Source organism: Misgurnus anguillicaudatus, chromosome 5 (genome assembly GCF_027580225.2).
Source record: "Misgurnus anguillicaudatus chromosome 5, ASM2758022v2, whole genome shotgun sequence".
NCBI classification, from domain to species: domain Eukaryota; kingdom Metazoa; phylum Chordata; class Actinopteri; order Cypriniformes; family Cobitidae; genus Misgurnus; species Misgurnus anguillicaudatus.
The window spans coordinates 39,637,236-39,658,835 of NC_073341.2; the positions used below are offsets into that span (position 1 = coordinate 39,637,236).

Consider the following 21,600-nt stretch of genomic DNA (forward strand, 5'->3'; position numbering starts at 1 on the left):
TTTTATATTGAATTGTTCATCTGTATAATAGCTACAACTGTTATTAATATTAATAAGCAAATTATTTTCTGGATCAATATGATTTTCCATGTCTTGCATTTTATACTCAGTATATACAAAATTTTCTAGTTCCGCAGTACATAACTTATTTTCAGCCATTGACATAGATTTTTTAGTCATTTATGCATATTTATCTTATTTCGTTACTACTGGGTTTCTTGCATTACCTTACTCGTTTTCCTTACTGATATTTCTCCAGCTCCTCCAGATCCCTAACAACTAGCACTTTGGCTTGCTCTGGTGATCCATTCGTCTTGATAAATACTTTGCAGTTGGCTGTCCATGTGGAATGTATTTTTTTCTGCTTTCTAAGGAGTCGGGCCATTCTGGCAATGTCAGCGTTTTTTTTGGTTAAATGTTCGTTCAGATATACATCCTTGCCCTTCAGTCGTCTTCCTTGTTTCAACAGTTCAATCTTATGCTTCCTGTTTGTGAAACGAATTATTATGGCTGGTTTGTCAGTCTTGTTTCTCCGTGGGAGAGTATGACAAGCTTCAATGTTGTCCCTGTCCAACTCAATCCCCGTTGAGTGTAGGAACGCCGTCACTTGTTTCTCCACCGATGTAGCGTCTTTCTCGGTCGTCTCCCCTTCATTCAGTGTCGCCACCGCATGGGCATAAGAGCGTGGTTTAACCACCAACCCAGTGAGTATGATATCATTCATTCTAGTATATTGTTCCAGATCGGCCACCCGATTTTCCAGCGATATAATCTGCTTGTCTTTCTCAATGTTTTGAAGCCTCAGAGCTTTAACTTCCTCCACCAAACTCATGATGGTTTTCTGTTGTTGTCTTACAACAGAAACCACCTCCGTCAACATGTCTATTGCATTAGCAGTGCATAAGGTTAGCAGTGCATAAGGTTATGGGTTTGATCCCACATATACTGAAAATGATATACCTTGAATCATGCATTGTGTAAGTCACTTGAAAACAAAGCGTCTGCCAAATGCATAATGTAAATGAGTCCGGCTTCCTTCAATTCAGTCTTTTACAACCCTTCTGCTCCTAGTCTCTTCATCTGAACTAGGTTGTGGAGCAGTTACACAACTAAATCTGTGTAAAGGGACTCATTTCTGCCCAGATGAGAGCTCCACACTCACAGACTCAGCTTAGCCAGTCCAATTTCCAAGAAATCTATTAAGAGTCCATATTTGGTGTCCTTGTAAGAATAATTCCAGGACTGAATTCTCATCTCTTCTTTCCAGTTCAAGAAATATAGCTTTAAGGTCACACTGAACCTTGTGCAAATGATGAACTGGGGCAATGAAAAGAATAAAAACCTTGAAAAACTCCTGAGCTCTTTCATAATGGAGAACTCAGACAGTGGCGTTCAGATGCGACTGGGCGGACAGATTGTTGAAATTGAGTGAGGGGGTAAAAGACGGAGCCAGAAAATCGATGTTGTGCATTAATTGATATACGTAAAAGAGCGAGTGCTCGGACAGTCTGGGTCAATTGTCTCTTTGACTTTGATTAGCGAAAGAAACAATAGAGGCACCATCCTCCTCAGTCCACCTGTTTGAAAGAAAACTATTGACAAGACCACTGTTTTTCTTCAGGACGTCTGTCTGCTGCGCGACCTTTACGGTTTTAAAGACTTCAAGACTGTTTTTCTTCACTTTGGATGTCTTAACTTGGTGTTTTAAACATTGAACAGACACACAAAGTGAAGTTTGAACTTAATAAGCACATTTGAAACGAAATTATAATTTATAAATGTTCCAAAAATTGCAAAATGTCATTCTTATATCCAACTGTGAATGACATTTCATATGTATTGCATATTGAAACACTTTATAAACACATATATATGATAATAAATAAAAGTTTAGGTATCAAATAGATATACTGACTGCACAGAAAAAAAAATGATTTTAACGATTGTTGGTTTTGCTCAAGCAGTACAGTTTAATGCTACACTGCAAAAAATGATTTTCAAGAAAAGAAATCTTAGTATTTATGTCTTGTTTTCAGTAAAAAATATCAAAAAAATTCTTAAATTAACTCTTTCACTGCCATTGACGAGATATCTCGTCAATTAAGAGAAAACGCTTCCCCGCCAATGACGAGATTTTCCGTCTTTCCGCAATACCGCTATTATCCACAAGGTGGCGCCCTCCCGCAACTTTTTAAACCCGGAAGCATTGCCCTAGGGCAAGTGGCTGCATGTCCGTGTTGTTTTAAAGATCGCTCTGAATGGGATCTCTATGAAAAGTCCGTCACAAAAAATGGAATTATCTCTGCTTTTTTACAAAAGAACCACTTAAGGTAGGATGAAACAGGTTTTTTTGTTTGAAAGCAGAGGGTCTGTTCTTTCATTTGGTATATTGTTTGTTTATATATTTAAAGAAGAACATTTTCTGGAAGGCATTAAACTTTGGTGAAAATCATGAAAAACGTTGGCGCTGGCTGGCAACTTTTTTTTTAAATGCTGGCGGTGAAAGAGTTAAGATTTCGTAATTCTTACATTTTCTTGATGAGCAAAACGAAAAAAAATCTTAAAATTTTTTCTTAAACACTTCTTGCTTTCCCCATTGGCAGATTGTTTTGCTTGTTTTATGCACAAAATCACTTAAATTTGATATTTTTGTCTTAAAAATAGACTTATTTTCTTGGGTCATTTTGCTAATCAAGAAGGAGCATCTTAATTTAGGAATTTTTTGATGTTTTTACTGAAAACAAGACAAAAATACTAAGAATTTTTTTTTCTTGAAAATCATTTTTTGCAGTGTACACATTTGTTTTAGTTTTTTGTTCAAACACAATTGCAATGCATAATACTGACATAAATTCTTTGACATAACTTAAACTTTTCTTTACTTAAGAAGCTTAACTGCTTGCTCAGTTTACTTAATTTAGATGAGTTACTTAATTTACTTAATTCATTTGTGTTGGGACAACAATCAATCATTTTCATTGACTAACTGAAACTATGCAGATGATTGAGTTCCCAGCATGCTTTGCTCTCATGACAAATGAAGACAGTAAATGTTAAATTAAGTACTAAACTGTGTTTTTAAAGGCACACCATGGAACTTTTTGGCCACTAGGGGGTGCTAGACATGTATTTTTCACTTCTAGCGCCCCTAGAGGCCACAAGCGCCGCAGCACTGTCGCAAAGGAAAGGAACTGGCCAACCTTAAAACTAAACTAAAAACTAAACATTTTAAACGCTAAACGATCAACATTTTGAGACAACAGTGAGAAACGCAGTCATGTTACAACTTTCTGATGAGGAACTCGTCGTGGCAGAAGCCATTTCTCAATCTGAAGGTTGCAGCCTCCGGATGTCGTATTTCTAAGCTGTATACGTCATCAAGACTGTCTTATTTCATAATATTAACAATTACAAAGTTGACTATTGTACTTAGTTAATCGTAAATTGTTGCAGTATGCTTATGACTTGCGAATGTAATGCTCCGTTTACCTTAATAAACCAGGCTTGATGACGTATGCCGCCTGCATATTTGACCTCCGGAGGCTGCATCCTTCCAATTGAGCAACGACCAGAAGTATTTCCTTGCCTTTTTCCAAACAAATATTGTTGCATCCTCTCTCTCTCCCTCGCCACCAGGATTTTCCGCAATGGCGCTCGTTTTTTCTCTCTTTTGTGTGAAAATTGTCGCTCCAAATCCAAGTAAACCGATGTGGTCCAAGCAGACCTAAAGTCTGCCGCTTTGTAATACGTCACGCGAGTGACAGCGGAACGCAGCAAATGAGGAAGAGAGAAGAGAGAAATGCTCGGATCTGATTGGTGAATGAATAGGGTTTGGTTTTACACTGTGTGAGTTTGAGCAAGTTTGACTGCTATTGCATCCTGGATTGTAATGTAAATATCATAGACACAGTAAAAAGAAAGGTAAATACGTGAACATGTGAATGCAGCATCTGAATACAGGAAACTATATGCAAGATAATCGCCGTCATTTATAAAGAACATCGCATTTATGTATGAATCAAGAGTTTATATAAAAAAATTGCCTTAAAGGGGAATCGAACCCGGGTCGCCCGTGTCATTGGTCCGTGACGCTAAAGCCGGTGCCACAGAGTCACATACTAGAAGTTACTCTCTACGCTCCTTAAGTAGCCTCCAGCAAAATTCACGTTAAAAACAAATTGTGTGGAGGAAGTGACGTATGCCGTAAAGCAGTCGAATTTTGTAGTTTTTTTTTGTGCTCTCGTTACTACCAGAAACCCTAAGTTTTAAAATACGAGTAAAAGTGATACAGACCCTGTCAGGCTATGGTAGACATGTCATTCAACCTATTTAAAGTCGATGTACTATCACAAGGGTCTTGAAAATTTATTATGAAGGTTGAAAAATTACATGGTGTCACTTTAAGCAAGATGCAAGTTTTGGGGACATGTTATTGTTTGTTATTCTGTAATGTTGAAATTCAGAAGTCTTCCGTTATGTATATAAGTTTTGGGGGGTTACCATAAAGTGGTGAAGTGTGAGTATTTAATTTAGGTTCAGGACAAGCATGTTCATACCATTTGGCATGTATGCCGCTTTTTTAATGAGTAAATCATGTGCAAATACTCATGAATCAAACTCACCGGTGCTTCCTGTTAGCATCATTTATTAAAGTAAAAAATAAAGAAATATATATATAGTTTTTAAATTGTCCAACAAATGCAAGTAAAGTTAGTTGTCTCAACACAAATAAATTTAAACAAAATAAGATAAATAAATTAAATTATATGGATATAGGTGTAATAATTGTATTATGCAGCATGTAATAAAAATTATAACAGCAAACCCATACACGCAATCATATTACACAGTGCCCGAAAATAGTCCCCTGCTTTAGAAAGTTACCAAGTGGACTATTTTCGGGCAGTGCATAATATCATTGCGACTCCTGTAGCCATGTTACAGCAGCAAAGTCCTTGATTATTACGCCAGAATAAGAGTATAGTCCTAGCCATATCAGCATAAAAAAATCGCAACTTTTAATTTTCCGTCAGTCTTAGTACACGATGTAACTACAGAAGTCAAGTTTTGAAAAGGTAAAATATCGAAACTTTTTGGTTATTTTTAAGGGGCGATGCTAATGGTCTAATCAGATTCAATGGATTATGCTAAGCTATGCTAAAAGTGGTACCGCCAGACCCGAAGATCAGCTGAATGGATTCCAAAATGGGGCTGAAAAGTAAAAAGTGGAGTGTCCATTTAAGTTAAACCAACAAGCTGTTTTTAATGCTGGATTGTTTTAACCAATAGTTGTGCAAAATATTGACAAACCCAACATAAAAAATGTCAATATTTGACTTAATATGGACATTTTAAGGTCTGCACTATTTTAAAGGAATAGTCTACTCATTTTCAATATTGAAATATGTTATTGCCTTGGCTGGGAGCTGTTGAGTCGTCCCTCTGTCATCTGTGTGTGTGCGCGTGGGCGCTGGAGCGCGCTGCGACGCTTCGATGGCATTTGGCTTGGCCCCATTCATTCAATGGTACCATTTAGAGATAAAGTTAGAAGTGACCAAACACATCAACGTTTTTCCTATTCAAGACGAGTAGTTATACGAGCAAGTTTGGTGGTACAAAATAAAACATAGTGCTTTTCTAAGCGGATTTAAAAGAGGAACTATTTTATGGCGTAATAGCACTTTTGGGAGTATTTCGACTCGGTGCAGTAACACCCTCCCTCTCCCATTATGAGAGTGAGAAGGGGAGCGGACTTTTCAGGCGAGTCGAAGTGCTCCCAGGGGTGCTATTGCGCCATAAAATGTAGTTACTCTTTTAGATCCGCTTAGAGGGGCGCTGTGTTTTGTTTTGTGCCACCAAACTTGCTCGTGTGGCTACTCGTCTTGAGTGGGAAAAACGTTGATGTGTTTGGTCACTTCCAACTTCATCTCCGAATGGCACCATTGAATGAATGGGGCCAAGCCAAATGCCACCGCAGCGTCGCAGCGCGCTCCAGCGCCCACGTGCACACACAGAGATGACAGAGGGATGTATCAACAGTTCTTGGTTGGGGTGGTAACATATTTTAATATTGAAAATGAGTAGACTATTCCTTTAAGCTTCATGATAACATCTAATAAACATCATGCAAAAGTGCTAAAGAATACAGAAACTTAAATGTTCCAAAAATTTTAACATTTGCCCATTTCAGCAGTACTGCAGATGAGCAAACACTGAAAATGGCATCTTTCTTATGAAAATGCACACATCAATCATGTAGACGTCTTGGCAACAGGTGTGCTATCCGTAGAAGCATCCAATTCACTGGCATAATTAACACAAGCCAAAGTCACCATTAGCATGCCGGTTCCAGTCAGTGAGTTCAACTGGTGAAAGCAGAGTCATAAAAAACTGAACCATGAATAAACATTAATGAATGGTCTGCTAACAAGCATTTATAGAAACCCATACGCTCGAATCCGCCTTAACAGACAGAGAAACCAAACTCCAGCCATGTCGGATCCATCGCATCAGATAAAGAAATACGATTAGACCAACCGTAGCCGAACAATAACAGCCCCACTAAAGCTTTTAACCACAGTCCTTTTACCCAACACAGCACTACCTAATTTTCCAAAATCCACAAGAGCTCCTCTGCAGGAACAGTAATACAATACAAGCTTCACCAAATGGGGCTGATTTGGAAATCCATCTTCCAGCTTCCCCTCGTTGCCATGGACACAAACCATTTCCAGAGGTACACTTTCACTTTTTTCTTTTGCCCCCACCCTCCCACCTGCTCCTTCCACTTGGACCCTCTTACGTTCTCTTCCTTCGGCTCGGTCACGTCAGCGGCTGGAGGCTAAAGACCCTTCAGAGAGTTCAACACAAAGCCGAGACAAAAAGAGATGCGGGTCAGTGCTGCCCCCCTTAACCCTGCGTAGCCAAAAAGGAGTATGCAATTGGCAAGGGTTGTTCATGAAAAGCTTTCTCTCATACTCTGTGCCCTTCCCTAAATAGAAAGCACGGCAAACAAAAATGTGGAGAATGAAAGGATTCATAAATAGGGGAGTACACGTGTGTTTTGCAAAATTGGGCCACACATTGTATACGCCTCACCGATGTCACCAATGCGTCCCAAAGCACTGACATAAAAAATTGTATCAGCAGGCAGGATTTTGCTACAAAGAACGGGACTGGAAACAATTCGATAAAAAGCTTAATTTATGACGATAAGCAGGGTCAGGATGAAATATAACCCGAACATCTGCTTGACACAGATGCCGAACGGCTTTATATCACGGCAAAAACACAAGGCGCAGAACGGCATCACCGCGACAGGAGAAACTGAGATGTGTGTGTACGTGTCCAAATATAATTATTATTGAACAAGGTAACGTCTTGTCAACAAAGGGGCATAATAACCACTGAACAAAACCATGGGCGTGCCAGTTACTATTCTACATTATGTGTGCTGATAAGAAAATAATAGACGAAATACAACACAGGCTTGATCTTAATTTATGAAGCTGTAAAAAACAAACATAAAAGCCTAAAAGCATTTGATCCAGTAATTAAAAAGACATTGTTACGTTGGGAGGGACGTGCATCATTAAAATGCTTTTATTAAAATGACAAACAATGAAAAATGGGAATAAAAAATTCAAAAGCAACAACAAAATAGTGCACAATTAATTTTAAATGTTTAAAAATAAAAATGCAACTGGTGCAAAAGTTGTTTTTGTGTCTAACACCTAGTATTAAAGAAATGATGATCAAAGAGCAATTACATAATCTGTAACAATCTCGCAATTGTATGTGCTGTTTAAAGAGGAAGAATGCACAAAAAGAGCAAACCAGAGCAAAACATGCATGATGGTTAGCATACAGACACTCAAGTATGTACATTTCGAGCAATGCATTGTGGGATGGCTGGTTTATGTCTATTTCATTTCACCACTTTAAACTTTTCTTCAATAACACACAAAGCAGTAAAACAGTCTGTTTGAACTCATTCATCTGTAGACTTACACTATATCCAATTTCATTCTCACCAGAATTTTAACCTGATAATACTGCCTGTAATTGGAAACCACTAAGTGAGGCAAAAGTAATCAGAATAAAGCTTTATCGCCTTACAACAGGAAACAATTTCTGGAAAGGGAACTACAAAAGAAATTAAGTATTTCCTCAAAGAATTGATTCATGCATTTTAGTACACAAAGACTGACGTGTTTCTGAAAATGGGGGAAATTATTAAAAACGATTTAGAAATGTGCCGTACAAACCCTCCAGTAAACGCCATACGCGAGACTAAACATTATGATCCGACTCTCATCATATAATATGCTAAAACTATTTTACTTATATTGTTTTTTTGAAAGCCATTATGGGCACTTTAAATTTAAAGTCAGGGTAAAGTCCAATATTTAACCTCTTGAAAAGCACCCCCACTCTGGCCCAAACCACGAAAAGACATACTTTCACTAAAAGGGCTGTTTTTACTAAACCATTTAGAGTATAAGCATAACTGTGGTATCATTAGAAAGAAGACAATTTGAGCTTAATTTTCCAGGTATAAAAAGTATTTTAAGATAACAATTAAAAAAGTTAGAGAGGCTGAAGTACATTGTAATACATTTTTTCTGCATAACATCTTTTTTAATACAAAAAATCTTAATGATAAATATGTGTGTGAAACCTAGAAATGCAATGATTCCAAAGCCACAAGTCTAAAGAAGTTATATTTCACGTTTGAAGTCAATAAGGCCCAAAAATTAGGTTCTTGCAAGAGTTTTTGTAAGACTAGTGCCTTTTCTAAGTGCCAGTCAGCCCAAAAATGAAAGTCTTTTGTTTACATGCATACACGTTCGTTCTTATTATTATTTATCCTTGTGTAAGTGTATAAAATGCCATTTCCAAACCAGGAAATAAAACGTCACACAAATATCGTTGGATTCGTTATCTAATTGGCCACGCATTCTGTCGATCAATATTTTCCATGATGTCATTGGAGGAACAAGCGAGTCAGATGACGTCACGATATTTGACAGCGCTGTTTGAATATTTTGTATTATACTCCCGCATACTTTTAGAAATAGTGTTTGACTGCGGTTTTGAACACGAGTGTAATGTCAAATATAAGTGTTACGATATAAATAGTCCTCAGATTGTATATTATATTCAATTACAAGACGTTCATGTGAAATCTGATGTAAACAATGGACAATATATCTATATTTCACTGATTATACACATTTGTGGACAAAAAAATGGTCATTGGATGTATTTTGTTGGAGAGTTTTTATGGGTTATTCACACATCTGAAACAGACTGGATTCGATTCACGATCGTTATATCAACACAAAGGTAAGGATTATATATTTTGCATGTTGTCATCTGGACTTCTGTAACAAAATACTACATTTATGATGCTAGAGCATCTGTATCTCAAAACAGAGACCATACACTGATGCTAAACCCGTAGATCTTTTAAACGATGTATAGTAATGTTAATATATTCATGTTTGTACACTCTTAGAAAGGATGTGTTAATTTATTACACATCTTTGTGCGTTAAGCTTTTAACACATTGTGTGTAATTTTAACACATTATGTGTCATTATGTGTTGATTTTGTGTTAAAATATAACACAAGTTGTGTTAAAAGTAACACAAAATGTGTTGTTTCAATAATAACACAGTGATGGGTGAATTCTGGGACAACGCATTTAGTGTGTCGTCCCACAATCAACACTAATGTGTAGTTTTTAACACATTCGTTTTAAGAGTGTAGACAGTAGGCTATAAATTGTATAGATATTGTTAGGAGGGTTAAAAAACTGACGTCTTTCCGCCACCGATCTAGTGCGCGTCGAGAGGTTAATGTGTTCTCAGTTTGTCACATCATCGAAAAAAAAATGTACACACACCACCTTAAAAGAAAACGCACAGATGTCAAAAGATCAGTCCTGACAGATACCACTAACTAATTTCATAATGTAGATCTACGAAATTACAGTCTGAATTAAGATTTACATCTTAGATATTGTATTAATTTTGTTGTCAGATTTCTTTTTGGACAGTCCCCCATTCATCTCCTACCGGCATTATAGTAACTAAAGAAATCAAATAAGAAATACGTCAATGATTGCTTTTAAAGCCAGAAGTTTCATTAATGATGTTAAGACATAAATCAGACAATGCACCAGCTATTAAATTTAATTCCCGGAGCTGTGGTCTTGAAAAAAGTCTAAGACCAAGACAAAACCGAGACCGAAGACAGTCGAGACCGAGATCATTTTTTTCTCGAGTAGAAGCAACACTCACATTTGCATTTTTTTTGCAAATAAAGTAGTTTACTAAATAGCAAAAGTACATCCATGCAATTTCATTCAATCTGAAAGCTACAGTAGTTACATTTAAAACTGTCTATTCAAAGCCAACACAAAGCAGTGGCCTTAATAATAAACAGCACTTTTTAATGTCTGTGAATGAGCGGCATTAATAGGTCACATCTGGGATTTCAACGATTGCTAAATTATTTTACAAAGAAACCTCGCTCGTACGCCCTGCCATCTCTGAACCTGTAATTATGCTGCTAATGCAATACTGCACAAGCCATTTTTGTGTTACACATTTTACTTTATTATGCTAAAATAGGAGCTCATAAAAGGTGACTTTTTGTACAGTTAAACCCTGGGAGTTAAAAATTCACTGTGTAATATGAACCCTCAGTTGATATACTCAAATACTCTGAGCTTTACTTTAATAAAACGGGCTGGGCGGACCATAACAGAGGAGTCACTTCTGTGCCGGTTTGTCTCAAGGTCGTCTTTTCACTGTCAAAGCAAACAGTTTCCATCAGCTCGCCGCCAGTCTCAACGGTCCGAATGACACAAAGCTGAACAGCAGACAGCATGTGACCGGACTGCTCGCTGATGAATGTATCATCACACGTCTATACTCTCCCTGATCGCAGATTTTTCACCTGTCATCTGAACCTGGATCAAAAATAAACCAACACACAAACACACCCGACCGTGCGACGAGTGACACAGTTAGGGTCGAAGCTCACACGCCCTCTTAAAAAAATACGGTGGTGGGATCCCAGGTTCACACACGGCGAACACAATTCCCATTAAATCCGATGCTAAGCTTGATCTGTTGCTAATTGCGACGTGCAGCGGCTGTCACAAGGTCATGTAAAGTCTGGGGATATGCTATTAATATGCAAACAAATGTCATTTTCCAACGTGTGCGCGCTAATTATTCCATCTATCTCAGATTTACATCTTAATTAAAGATTTGTATCTGGCTGAAGGTATGGCGATGAAACAAAAACGGAGACTCATAAAACTCAACAATGGTCTTTACAGCCGCACATGCATGCAGAACAAAGCTGTGCCATCATTTACTTCTGGATAACTTTATCTCAGACTATACGCCGCTGTCAAACCGTTCGGAAACGCTACGATTGCCGACACTGGTTTCAATTTGTGTTACACGACGGAAACCAAAGCCACGCGGTCCCTCTCGCCTTAAGACATTGATTTGTCTTTTCATCTGCGAAATCTGTACAGCGTTTTTATTTCTGTCAAATTCCCAAACTCGAACGAAGGCCGAGCGGCCGCCCCCCGATCCGCACACACACTTAAGTCAAAACCTTTCCCATTTCATTCCAGCAAACACTCCATAAATTAAGCAGCATGTTCTGCGATCACACATGTTCTTCCTCTCCGGCTCTGACTGAACACAGCCCACTCTCTATCGGGGTTTCTTCTAGAGTTCATCCATTATAGGAGAGAAAGCAGCATTCTGATGACAGGCGATAGGCAACGCGGGGTGGCGGTAAGCCAGCAATAGCCAGACGCCTTCCTGTTTCCCCTGACGGCCGTCCCCGGCCCCCATGACCAGCTGCTGCCTGGGGATCAACCGGAGGAAAGAAACGAGAAGCAAACATGTGGGGAAAGCTGTCACCTGCCAAGTCCTGCATGAGGTAGTCGAAATGGCAGCCACTGGCGACGCAGCTTTCCGATTGGCTGGCTGGGCTCCAGAATTCTCGGAGGTGTCTTGAAAAGTTAATGAAGGAATTCGGAGCATGTTTTCATAGGAACGTTAAAGTACAGCTTTGATTCTAATGAAAGCAGATCAAGGAGTTTAGGTCTTACAAATATTCGTCATAGTGAAATACGCATGACTGTAAAATGGATAGTTTTGAAAATCTGATTGCATTAGACTAGAGCCCGACCGATTTATCATTTTGCCGATTTTATCGGCCGATATGAGCATGTCGCAGATATATCTGTATCGGCGTATAAGCCGCAGATATGCGCCGATATGAATGTTTGTTACAGAACACATTAAATGCCTTTGAAAGATGCAAGTACTTGTTTGTCCAGCAGAGTGCGCCATACTGGTTGCTAATGGCGACCCAGATCACTCACTGTAGTGACACCAGCCAATCCCCCACCCCCTTCACTTCAGTTCAGTCAGTCAGTCTCTCAGTTCAGGTGGCTGCAGTCACGCAGTGTCTTCTTCACAACATTGTTACACCTGGTATTAAGACGCGCTTTGGTCGATTGGATTATAAATGGACAAGAGAGACGCATTCCCGCTTACATTTGGTGTTTTTAATCCGTCTCTTTGTCGACTTGCGAGTTAAAACGCAAGCGGGAGAAATGACGCGAAACGGAGAAATGACACGTTTAAACTACGCGCAGCCGTGCACTTATATAACACTATATGAGATTACTGCTGCTTGTGTTGTTAGTTAACATGCTAATTTCAGAGCAATTGATTCAATAAGCTCGTGTAACTCTACACCCTTGCTAAATAAAAGAGGCGGAGCGAAGACGCTTTAGTTTTATAAAAGTTTAAAGTTTGCACGGAACCCTGGGTTTGTGTTATAAAAACGTTGTGCACAACATTAAACATAGCGTACATTAGTATGTGCTCCGTCAAGCATTGTCTTCGTAACGGTGAGTGGCTAACTTATTTGTGAAGTACACAACTTACTGTAAAGCTAATATTAATCAATGACTTCATAAGTTTCTCTTTATAACGTTATTCTTGTCAAAACTGCAAATGATGCAAGTTTTATGTATTTTGTTCTCTTTGTGTTTTAAAGTTATTTATAATAAGCCAAGTTTACTGTTTAGTGCACTGATATCCAACTAATTTTGGATAATAAAGTTTATTGTTAACTTCTTGCCTATAGTACATATCTTTGTCACATCAATATAAGTGTTGGATCACCACATTTGTGAGTGATCACCACATTTGTGAGTGATCATTGCATTGCATTGTATTTATTCATAGTATATTATGTTAAAGTATATAGTGTATTCTATGTACAGTACTTTAGTATAATATACTGTAGTATATACTGAACTATAATATACACACAAAGAATATCGGCCGATATATCGTTATCGGTCTTTTTTTACTCCCTAATATCTGTATCGGCATCGGCCCGAAAAAACGCATATCGGTCGGGCTCTACATTAGACAAGTTTGAAGCGGCTGGAAAATAGCTGATATATGAACATGCACTTCAACTGAAATCCATCTCACTATACCAGAAACAGCCTACAGTTGTTCATAATTTTATTGAACACCTGCGTCTTTCATCATACCGCTCCAGTTTATAAAAGCTTTAGGTTAAGATATCACAGTGTTAATACTATAATGTTAAAACTAGTTTTTTATGTTTGATTTGTCCGTACATAACTGTACACATTATGACTGAAATGCTTTTAACAACAGTCTTCCCACAATACACGCTAGATCATTTTCAAGAGCCACGACTGGGTCACAAAGCGACAAACCCACCCGTTGGGTTAAATTAACCTAAAAAAACAGCATTTCAGGTTCAAACAACTCAACACAGGTTAATTTATGACCCAACAGTTAGGTTCATCCTTGATAAAAACCTTCACACTTATCTTAACGATTGTTGAGAATCAACAGACATTTCCCACAAAATCCAACTCAAGAGCTCAAATGATAAATCTTTTTTGCCGTCTGGTCCTAGCACACCTAGCAACCAGGGGAAACACCTTAGAAATGCCAGCTAAATCAGGCTAGCATCGTGCTCAACGTGTTAGCATCAACGTAATATTTTGTAACCTAAGTATTGTCAGTGTCGTCTGGTCCTAGCACCCAGCTGAAACATCAGAAATGCCAGCTAAATCAGGCTTACATCATGCTAAATGTTTACACATTAGCATAATCTTTTGTAGCCCGAGTTTGCCATTGCCGTCTCGTCCTAGCACACCTAGCAACCAGGTGAAACACCTTAGAAATGCCAGCTAAATCAGACTAGCGTGGTGCTAAATGTGTTAGCATCAACATAATATTTTGTTTTGACATGGTAAGCACCACTCATATTTTCTTCAGCAAATGTAGGCTACCCATTTATTTATAAGCTTACTGTTTTTGCATTACGGTAAGGTGCGTTTTCAACAATAATTGTTTATCTTCATGCTTAATAATCAATTTTTGTTTATTTTTAACAAAAAATAAAGTTAAGGACTGCACTTTAGACATATACATAGAGACACATCAAAGGTATAAAATTCACTACACTTTCAATTAAACAGCATTGTCTCAAAAATCCTTCCACTCCTATTAAATCACATTTAAAGACAAAGGCTGGTATCTGTGTAAGTGAAATGACAAGAAACTCACTTGTTATGCAGGACACACCAGCCGCAGTGAGGATCCCCGGAGCCCAGACACGTCCTACAGGTGCTGTACTGAGAACAGCTTTCCACTGACAGACGGCTCACCTGTAACACATTAATACAACTCATGTCACACCAATACAATCACAGACAAACATCTTCTCCATTATATGAATGTTGTACTGGATTGATAAAGTATGGCTTGAAATGGATGCTTTTTTAAAGTACAACCTCATGTTTTATCCAAAGCGACGTTGGATATTCAGTATGTGCGTTCCTTGGGTTCAAACCCGTGACCTTTTGTACTGCTAACACAACATTGAGATATACATGAGCACCTGCTTAAACACATCTTGTATTTCAGATTAATATGCAAAGATGGCTACAATTACCCCATATATAGGATAGGATAAAGGTTAGGTTGTTTCTGTGTGTGTGCGTATAATTATATCCAATCAGAGCCTCATGACCCAGTACTAGGGTTGGGCATCGTTTCAAATTGATTGATTCTGATTCCAAATTTGATTCCGCTTATCAGATTCGATTTCGTGGTTTCGATTCCAAAGTGGTGAAACACAATAAAATTCAAGCCTTTATAGATCAAAAATACTTATTTTGTGCCATTTTTTACAGCTGAACACAAAAAAAGGAGGCTACATAAAAACTTTTTAGGAGCTGAAAAACTTTTAAACCTTCCTTTCGAAGGGATGGAGAAGGGGGTCTCACATGTAGCATGTGCCGACTAATAAAGAGCACTAGGCAGAGTCGGCTCTCAGGATGCGCAACGCATCAAACAGGGTCCAATAAAAGGGACCAAACGCAGATGCTTTGCCATATTGCTGGTGACACCAATTTTGCAACATAATAGTTTGTCACAATAATTACACTTGAAGTTCTGAAATTTAGCTACAGTTTAAAGAGCCTTCCACCACAGTCCATGGTGCAAACTGACTTTTAGTATTCAAGCGGATGGTTCTGTGCACCGTGCAGATGACGTGAAAATTATGTGACCGTGAGGTCCGGAATTGTTAAGGATTTGATTCCTTTCCTATGGAATTGAAATTCGATTCCCAACCCTACCCAGCACACAGTAGTTCATCTCAACACATGACTTCATCCGAAGCTCCTGTCATCCATCTGAAGCACACATGTCCAGGATTCAGGAGCAAACAATTTTCAGCTCTGTTTGTAAATACAGTCAGGCGTTTCCTTACAAAGGCCGTAAAACATTCCCAGGCACATTCGTATGCGAGGAACGCTACAGTATCAGCAAAGTCAACTCATGCGGAGGAAAAGAAAATATTACACAACAATGCAAGTGAGACTCATAAAACCACACGTCCTGGGGACAGCAACGTTATAATGGTTGCAGATGTGCCGAATCGGAAGATGGCAGTCGGCGGCAGATATAAAAACACAAGCTTATAGAAATGATTATCAGGAGACTGGAAAAGCGGGAGGTCGAAGACAAAAATAACATGAATATATTCAAGCTAAAAGAGAAGTTGGTGTGGGCCGTATGATTGGCTTACTTAAAGCTCGGCAAAAGGCGAAACCCAAAAGCAGTTGTTTTTGGAAACCGCCTGAGTTCTAACAACGCTGAGTTGTAATCGCCTTTGATCGCTGGTAAGATTAGAGTTAAGAGTGAGAAAAACAAGAGGCACAAAAAAAACACCCCCACCCAAAAGGGACACAGCTCAGCCTTTCAAGTGCAGAGTAGCTGCTGGCTCTTCATTGCTGTATGTGTGTGTCTGTGTGTGCATTTGTGTCTGTATGTATGTGTGTGTTGCGTCAGCAAGTCAGGCCGGGTGGGTGAGCTGCAGTCTGTTTAGTCTATGTTAATTTATTCCGCCACATAGCTGTCGCAAAAATGTACGGTATTATAATCCAGTTCAGACGTCTGATGGCAAAATCCTGACGTCATTTAGGCTACTTGTGTATAATGCATGAGGCATATATCACCCTGCCTGTGAAATCCCATGTTTTCTACATCAAATCATCCTACATAATGTAAAGAAACTTAATATAACCTTGATATCTTTAATATTGAGTGAGTAAGATCATGTCAAAGATTGAAATCAATGTGAAACTTTGCTGATCCAAACCTCAATTACATTATGAGACTTTAGCCTGGATTACATGGACGAGTCTACTTTAGAGTCTGTTTATATTCAATTCAATTCAATTTTATTTATATAGCGCTTTTCACAATTTGGTAATTGTATCAAAGCAGCTTTACATAATAGATGCAGTGAAAAGCACAGAAAATCGACAGATAGCACAACATAATACACGATAGCACAAGCAGCTAAAATTACTGCGGCCATAAATCAACATTATAAGCAAACGTATTACTAATGTAACATATAGACGTTAAGCCCAAGAAGGCTGCCTCCCCGGGTTGAAAAACCCCCTAGGAGAAAAAAACCCCGGATTTTAAGCCGGGGAAGTAAAAAAGTCCTAGGAGGATAAAAACCCTTGGGAGATATATATATATATATACATACACATTGAAACGGAAGGAGATTATTTTTTTTTTGTTTATACCTGGTATTAAGATGCGTTTGGGCAATCAAATTACAAGTGGACGATATAGATGTATTCATACTTACATCTGGTATTTTAATCCATCTCTTTTGTCCACTTTCGACCGATTCATGTCCAATGTAAAAACATTGTGCTCCGTACATTACATTACATTAGATTAATAGGCGGAGGGTAGGCGGTCATTTGAGACGTTTACACCACAAAGCAATCCTATCAAAAGTGTTATCGACTACCTCTGAATGTGGTCCACTTGTGATCCGATCAACGAAAACGCATCTTAATACCAGCTACTATGAGACTTTAGCCTGGATTACATGGACAAGCCTACTTTATAAAGCAGAGCTCCAGTTACCATTTAAATTCACATTAAGTAAAATAACAGCATGCTGTTAAATGTAACAATATTTAAGATAAAACATTAAATTCTCTGTCATTTGTACATTTTTGGATGCCCTAATCCTTTAAATGTATATTTTATCAGAGCCCAGCCAAGATACATAACAGGACGCAATTGAAAAATACAAAGATATATACGTGTTCAAATACAGACACACGTGCACAGAGGAAGAGTCCATTGGGTCTCTTCTTATTGGTTAGCATATAATCATAAAGGAAAATGATTCCTGTGCTAGTACTGTAAACACATCCAGGAGCGCCACGGTTTAGACTGTCACTTTCTGATGGATGAGCACAATGTCAGGTAAATGAAAGGTTTTATCTGTTTCTCTCTCTCTCTCCAAAGAAATGGGTGAATTACAGATATGATTCAAAGAGCGGGATTGTAAATAATGACACTGCTCGAAAAACTTGGCATTCACGGACCTTTTAACGCCCATCGTAGGGCCATTTTCTGAGCAAACACGCTCTCTGGCATCTCTGTGCACCTGCAGCAAATGAAATATTCAAATCCTGCAACTCCGATGGTCAGCGTAAGATATGAATTATTGACTCTCAGACGTTTCTTCACAGTTCATGTTTCATGAAGTGCACACAGGGCATGGTGCAGCTAAAAAGGGACTTCACAAAGTGCTTTGTGAAATGAGGCAAGCAAGGCTGATTTGCAAAAAACGGCTCTTAAACATCTCCATGTGTGCCGGATATAGTAACAGATGAACATCAGATGGATAACATCCAGGGCTGGGGTTTATTTACACCTGGTATTATGTTGCCTTTTAGTACTCAAATCACATTTTAATAATGATTTCGATTTTTATAGCTATGAAATACAAACCCAGTTGTATTTATGACGTGGCATGATGTGACTTTAGTTGAAAAGTGTGACATATTGGGCCCTATCATACACCCGGCGCAATGCAGCGTAATGCAGCGCAATGCAAGTGTCTTTTGCTAGTTTCGACCCGGCGCAATTATCATTTTCATGTTTCGCGCCACGTTGTTTATAAAACAAATGCATCTATTTTTAAATGTTTTTTAAATGCTACCCCACACATTTATTGTATATGATGACTCTGTACCTGTGGATATGGTGAGATGAGAAACATTTTTAAGTAATATTTAAGAAAAAACATGGCGCTGTCCGAGTGCTGAAACAGCTCTCTGCACGTTTGTAAATTCTTTATCTCCTGTTTGTTACAAATAGAGTATTTTTACAGTACAAACCTTTTCTTACATATCTGTAAATTATTTTTGATGATGTTGGATATCAATACATTTACAGCAATTAAAAGCCTGCTATTTTTACTTACATGACTACAAGAAATGGCTTTTAAAGGTTTAAATCCAAAAAAATAAAATTTTCAATACAAATGAAAACAACACAATTATTTAACATTATTCTTAAACTGGGGGTCTTCTTCCTCCGCTTAGTTTTTCAGTTTACAAAATCCGTCATCTAAATAGGGATTAGACATAGTGCCAGCGCAACTGGCTTTTAAAGGGGATGAGAGCCTCAGCTCTCATTGGTTTATTGCACATTACGCCCAAAAAACACCCATTACTCATTAGGAGACTAGGAACAACCCTTTTTCGACCGTGCGCTCGGCGCACAAACCATTTTTTCCGTCGTTAAATTAGCAAAAGTGGATTCAGACACGCCCGTTTAGACTGTGCGCTTTAGACCAAAATAGGGCCTATTGTGTAGTATAATATTGCTTTTCCATTACTGACAAACACAAGATGCTATTCAACACTTGTGCAACAAAATGAAAAATATAATGTTGTGTGAACAGGAATTCAGAAATGAATACGATTATAATTCTTGATTTCAGCTTATATTAACTTTTTCCTCGCATAAACATCAACCTTTGACATCACAAGATGAAGTAATCATTTCAAGTGGCTCATAAATGCCGATCTTGTCTCGACTATCCTGATGTTTTTAGATTAATACGCCGTTCATGATCCGTACGCAAAGAAAAGCTTTTAATCATCTACGTGACGGATCGACGAGTTCACTGCTTTACCATAAACTTCGCTTTCACTTCTGAACACAAATCTGGATGCGTGGCACTCGTTGACAGCACTTTAACACGCGAGTGACTCTTTTGTGAGACTGTGAGAGGAAAAACATTCCTCATTCAGGTTTACAGTATCACCCCAAGAACTCTGGGAAATTCCTAGCGATGAGCGATGTCCCTCCAGACCATCTTACGCTAACTTGTATACCATTTTCATAATATGAGTTGGGTTATATATTGAATATTTATACTTTTATAATAAGGTTGGTGGCAAATAAAACACAAGTATCTGATATCGTCACAAGGCTAAGAAAAGCTTTATGGCCCAGATCTACACAATATGGAACAGTTTTACCTTCAAGCGTAAATTCTCATGAAATTAATCCCACTTATTGCATGTCTAATTCCTGCCTACACTCCTCCGAAGCCTGGAGCACATTACAATTTTCATCACATTTTTTTCCTTGAATCACACAGATAAGGATTTAAAAATATCCACAGATTGAAGCTTTGCTGGTGTTTCAGCATTTCACTTCAAGCTCTTCTTAAAGGAACGCACGAAAATGAGGCCTTTCAAAAAATGCACAAAGACAACAAATTTCTGCTCGTCTCTTTATTCCTGAAAAATAAATGAGCATTGAGAGGAAGGCAAATGAAAAAAAGAGAGCACGTTATTCTGTCTACAGCTGTACTGTATGAGAGAGAGTCTCTGCGTCTGTTCAGCGGAGGAACTTCAATTTATCTTTCCTTTCCTTCAGCTGCATAATGGAGCATTATGGGAAGGCTGTTATTCCGCTCGGCTCTGGATGGAAACGCTTCCCCACCATTTCGTATTAGGGCCGAGCAGCTGGGGCTCCCATTCAAAGTCGTGAACTAGCGTTTCGTATTCTGTTTTCCTGTCTCGCAGATGTTAAAACAACATATCTGAGATTCTGGTTGGGGCCGTAAAACAAAAGCAGTTTTGAGACAGGGCCCGGATGCCGTTCACTCCGCCCTCACAAATGCGTCTGTAGTCGGTTTCTCACAAGTGTTATGAATAGCGATTAAATTAACGACAACTGGTATAGTTAAAAACAAAAACGGTAAAGTTGGGAACAAAAAATTAATTTGTGACTTGTGCTGGCAAATTAAGTCGGAATGAGCAAGTGTTAAAAAATAAGTATATTTATATTTTGACATTCTCTATTAAAAACCAACTTTAGTCTTTCTTTTATTGTTTGATTGACATTGAGACAGACAGCTTTAAGATCTACTGTAATGCAAGGATCTAATATAATCTTACACATCAGATCCCCAACAGTTAACTAAACATTCACTTAAGACACAACAGATTATATCTGCGTGAATTCTTGTCAAAAGAGATATTTTTAAAACTTTAATTCTGTGTATAAATATCGGGGTCACACATCTGTGTGGAAGCTTCGGATCTGTCAGTTAGCGTCAGGAGCGGAGTGGAACCAAAAAAATCTACCGGGAAATTTTGTAGACCCTCGGTGGGCAAAAAAAACCTAACCATGGTATTTGTAGTAAAACTAGGGTAATACAAATTGTCATCAATCTGCCAAAAAAATTCCTAAGGGAGTAACTATACAAAATGATACCCGTTTAAAAAATACGGGAATGCGCATCTGTCAATTAGCTATTAAATAACAGAGCGAGGCCAGAGACGAACGTGCCTTTTAAACAGGAAATAATATATGGAATAATTTGTGCATCTTTGAATAACTATAAGAATACATTTCCTTTGAATATAATTTTGTCATTTAAAGTTTTGAGAGATAATAAAGTTTTTTCCACTTTTATTTCTCATTAAGACTTGTTAGTGCGGATAACAGCATGTTTGGCACATTTACCTCAGAATTTATTTCAGTAAAATTGCTGTTTTTCCGTTAATAATAATACCACTTACATGTCAATCCTTCTTCCTTGTCTGTTTATTCATTTCATTATGCTGTTATGTCAAGTTATGTG

At 38.2% G+C, this 21,600-nt stretch overlaps 1 protein-coding gene across 2 annotated transcripts in view; it reads right to left on the reverse strand.

Moving 5' to 3' along the window:
• plxna3 (plexin A3) overlaps positions 1-21,600 on the reverse strand; it is a 197,094-nt gene that overhangs the window by 102,676 nt on the left and 72,818 nt on the right. For both annotated transcript variants that reach the window (XM_073868164.1, XM_073868165.1), the window contains exon 5: positions 14,670-14,770. In XM_073868164.1, the coding sequence (XP_073724265.1) occupies positions 14,670-14,770 (101 nt within the window). The remainder of the gene's footprint in view (positions 1-14,669; positions 14,771-21,600) is intronic.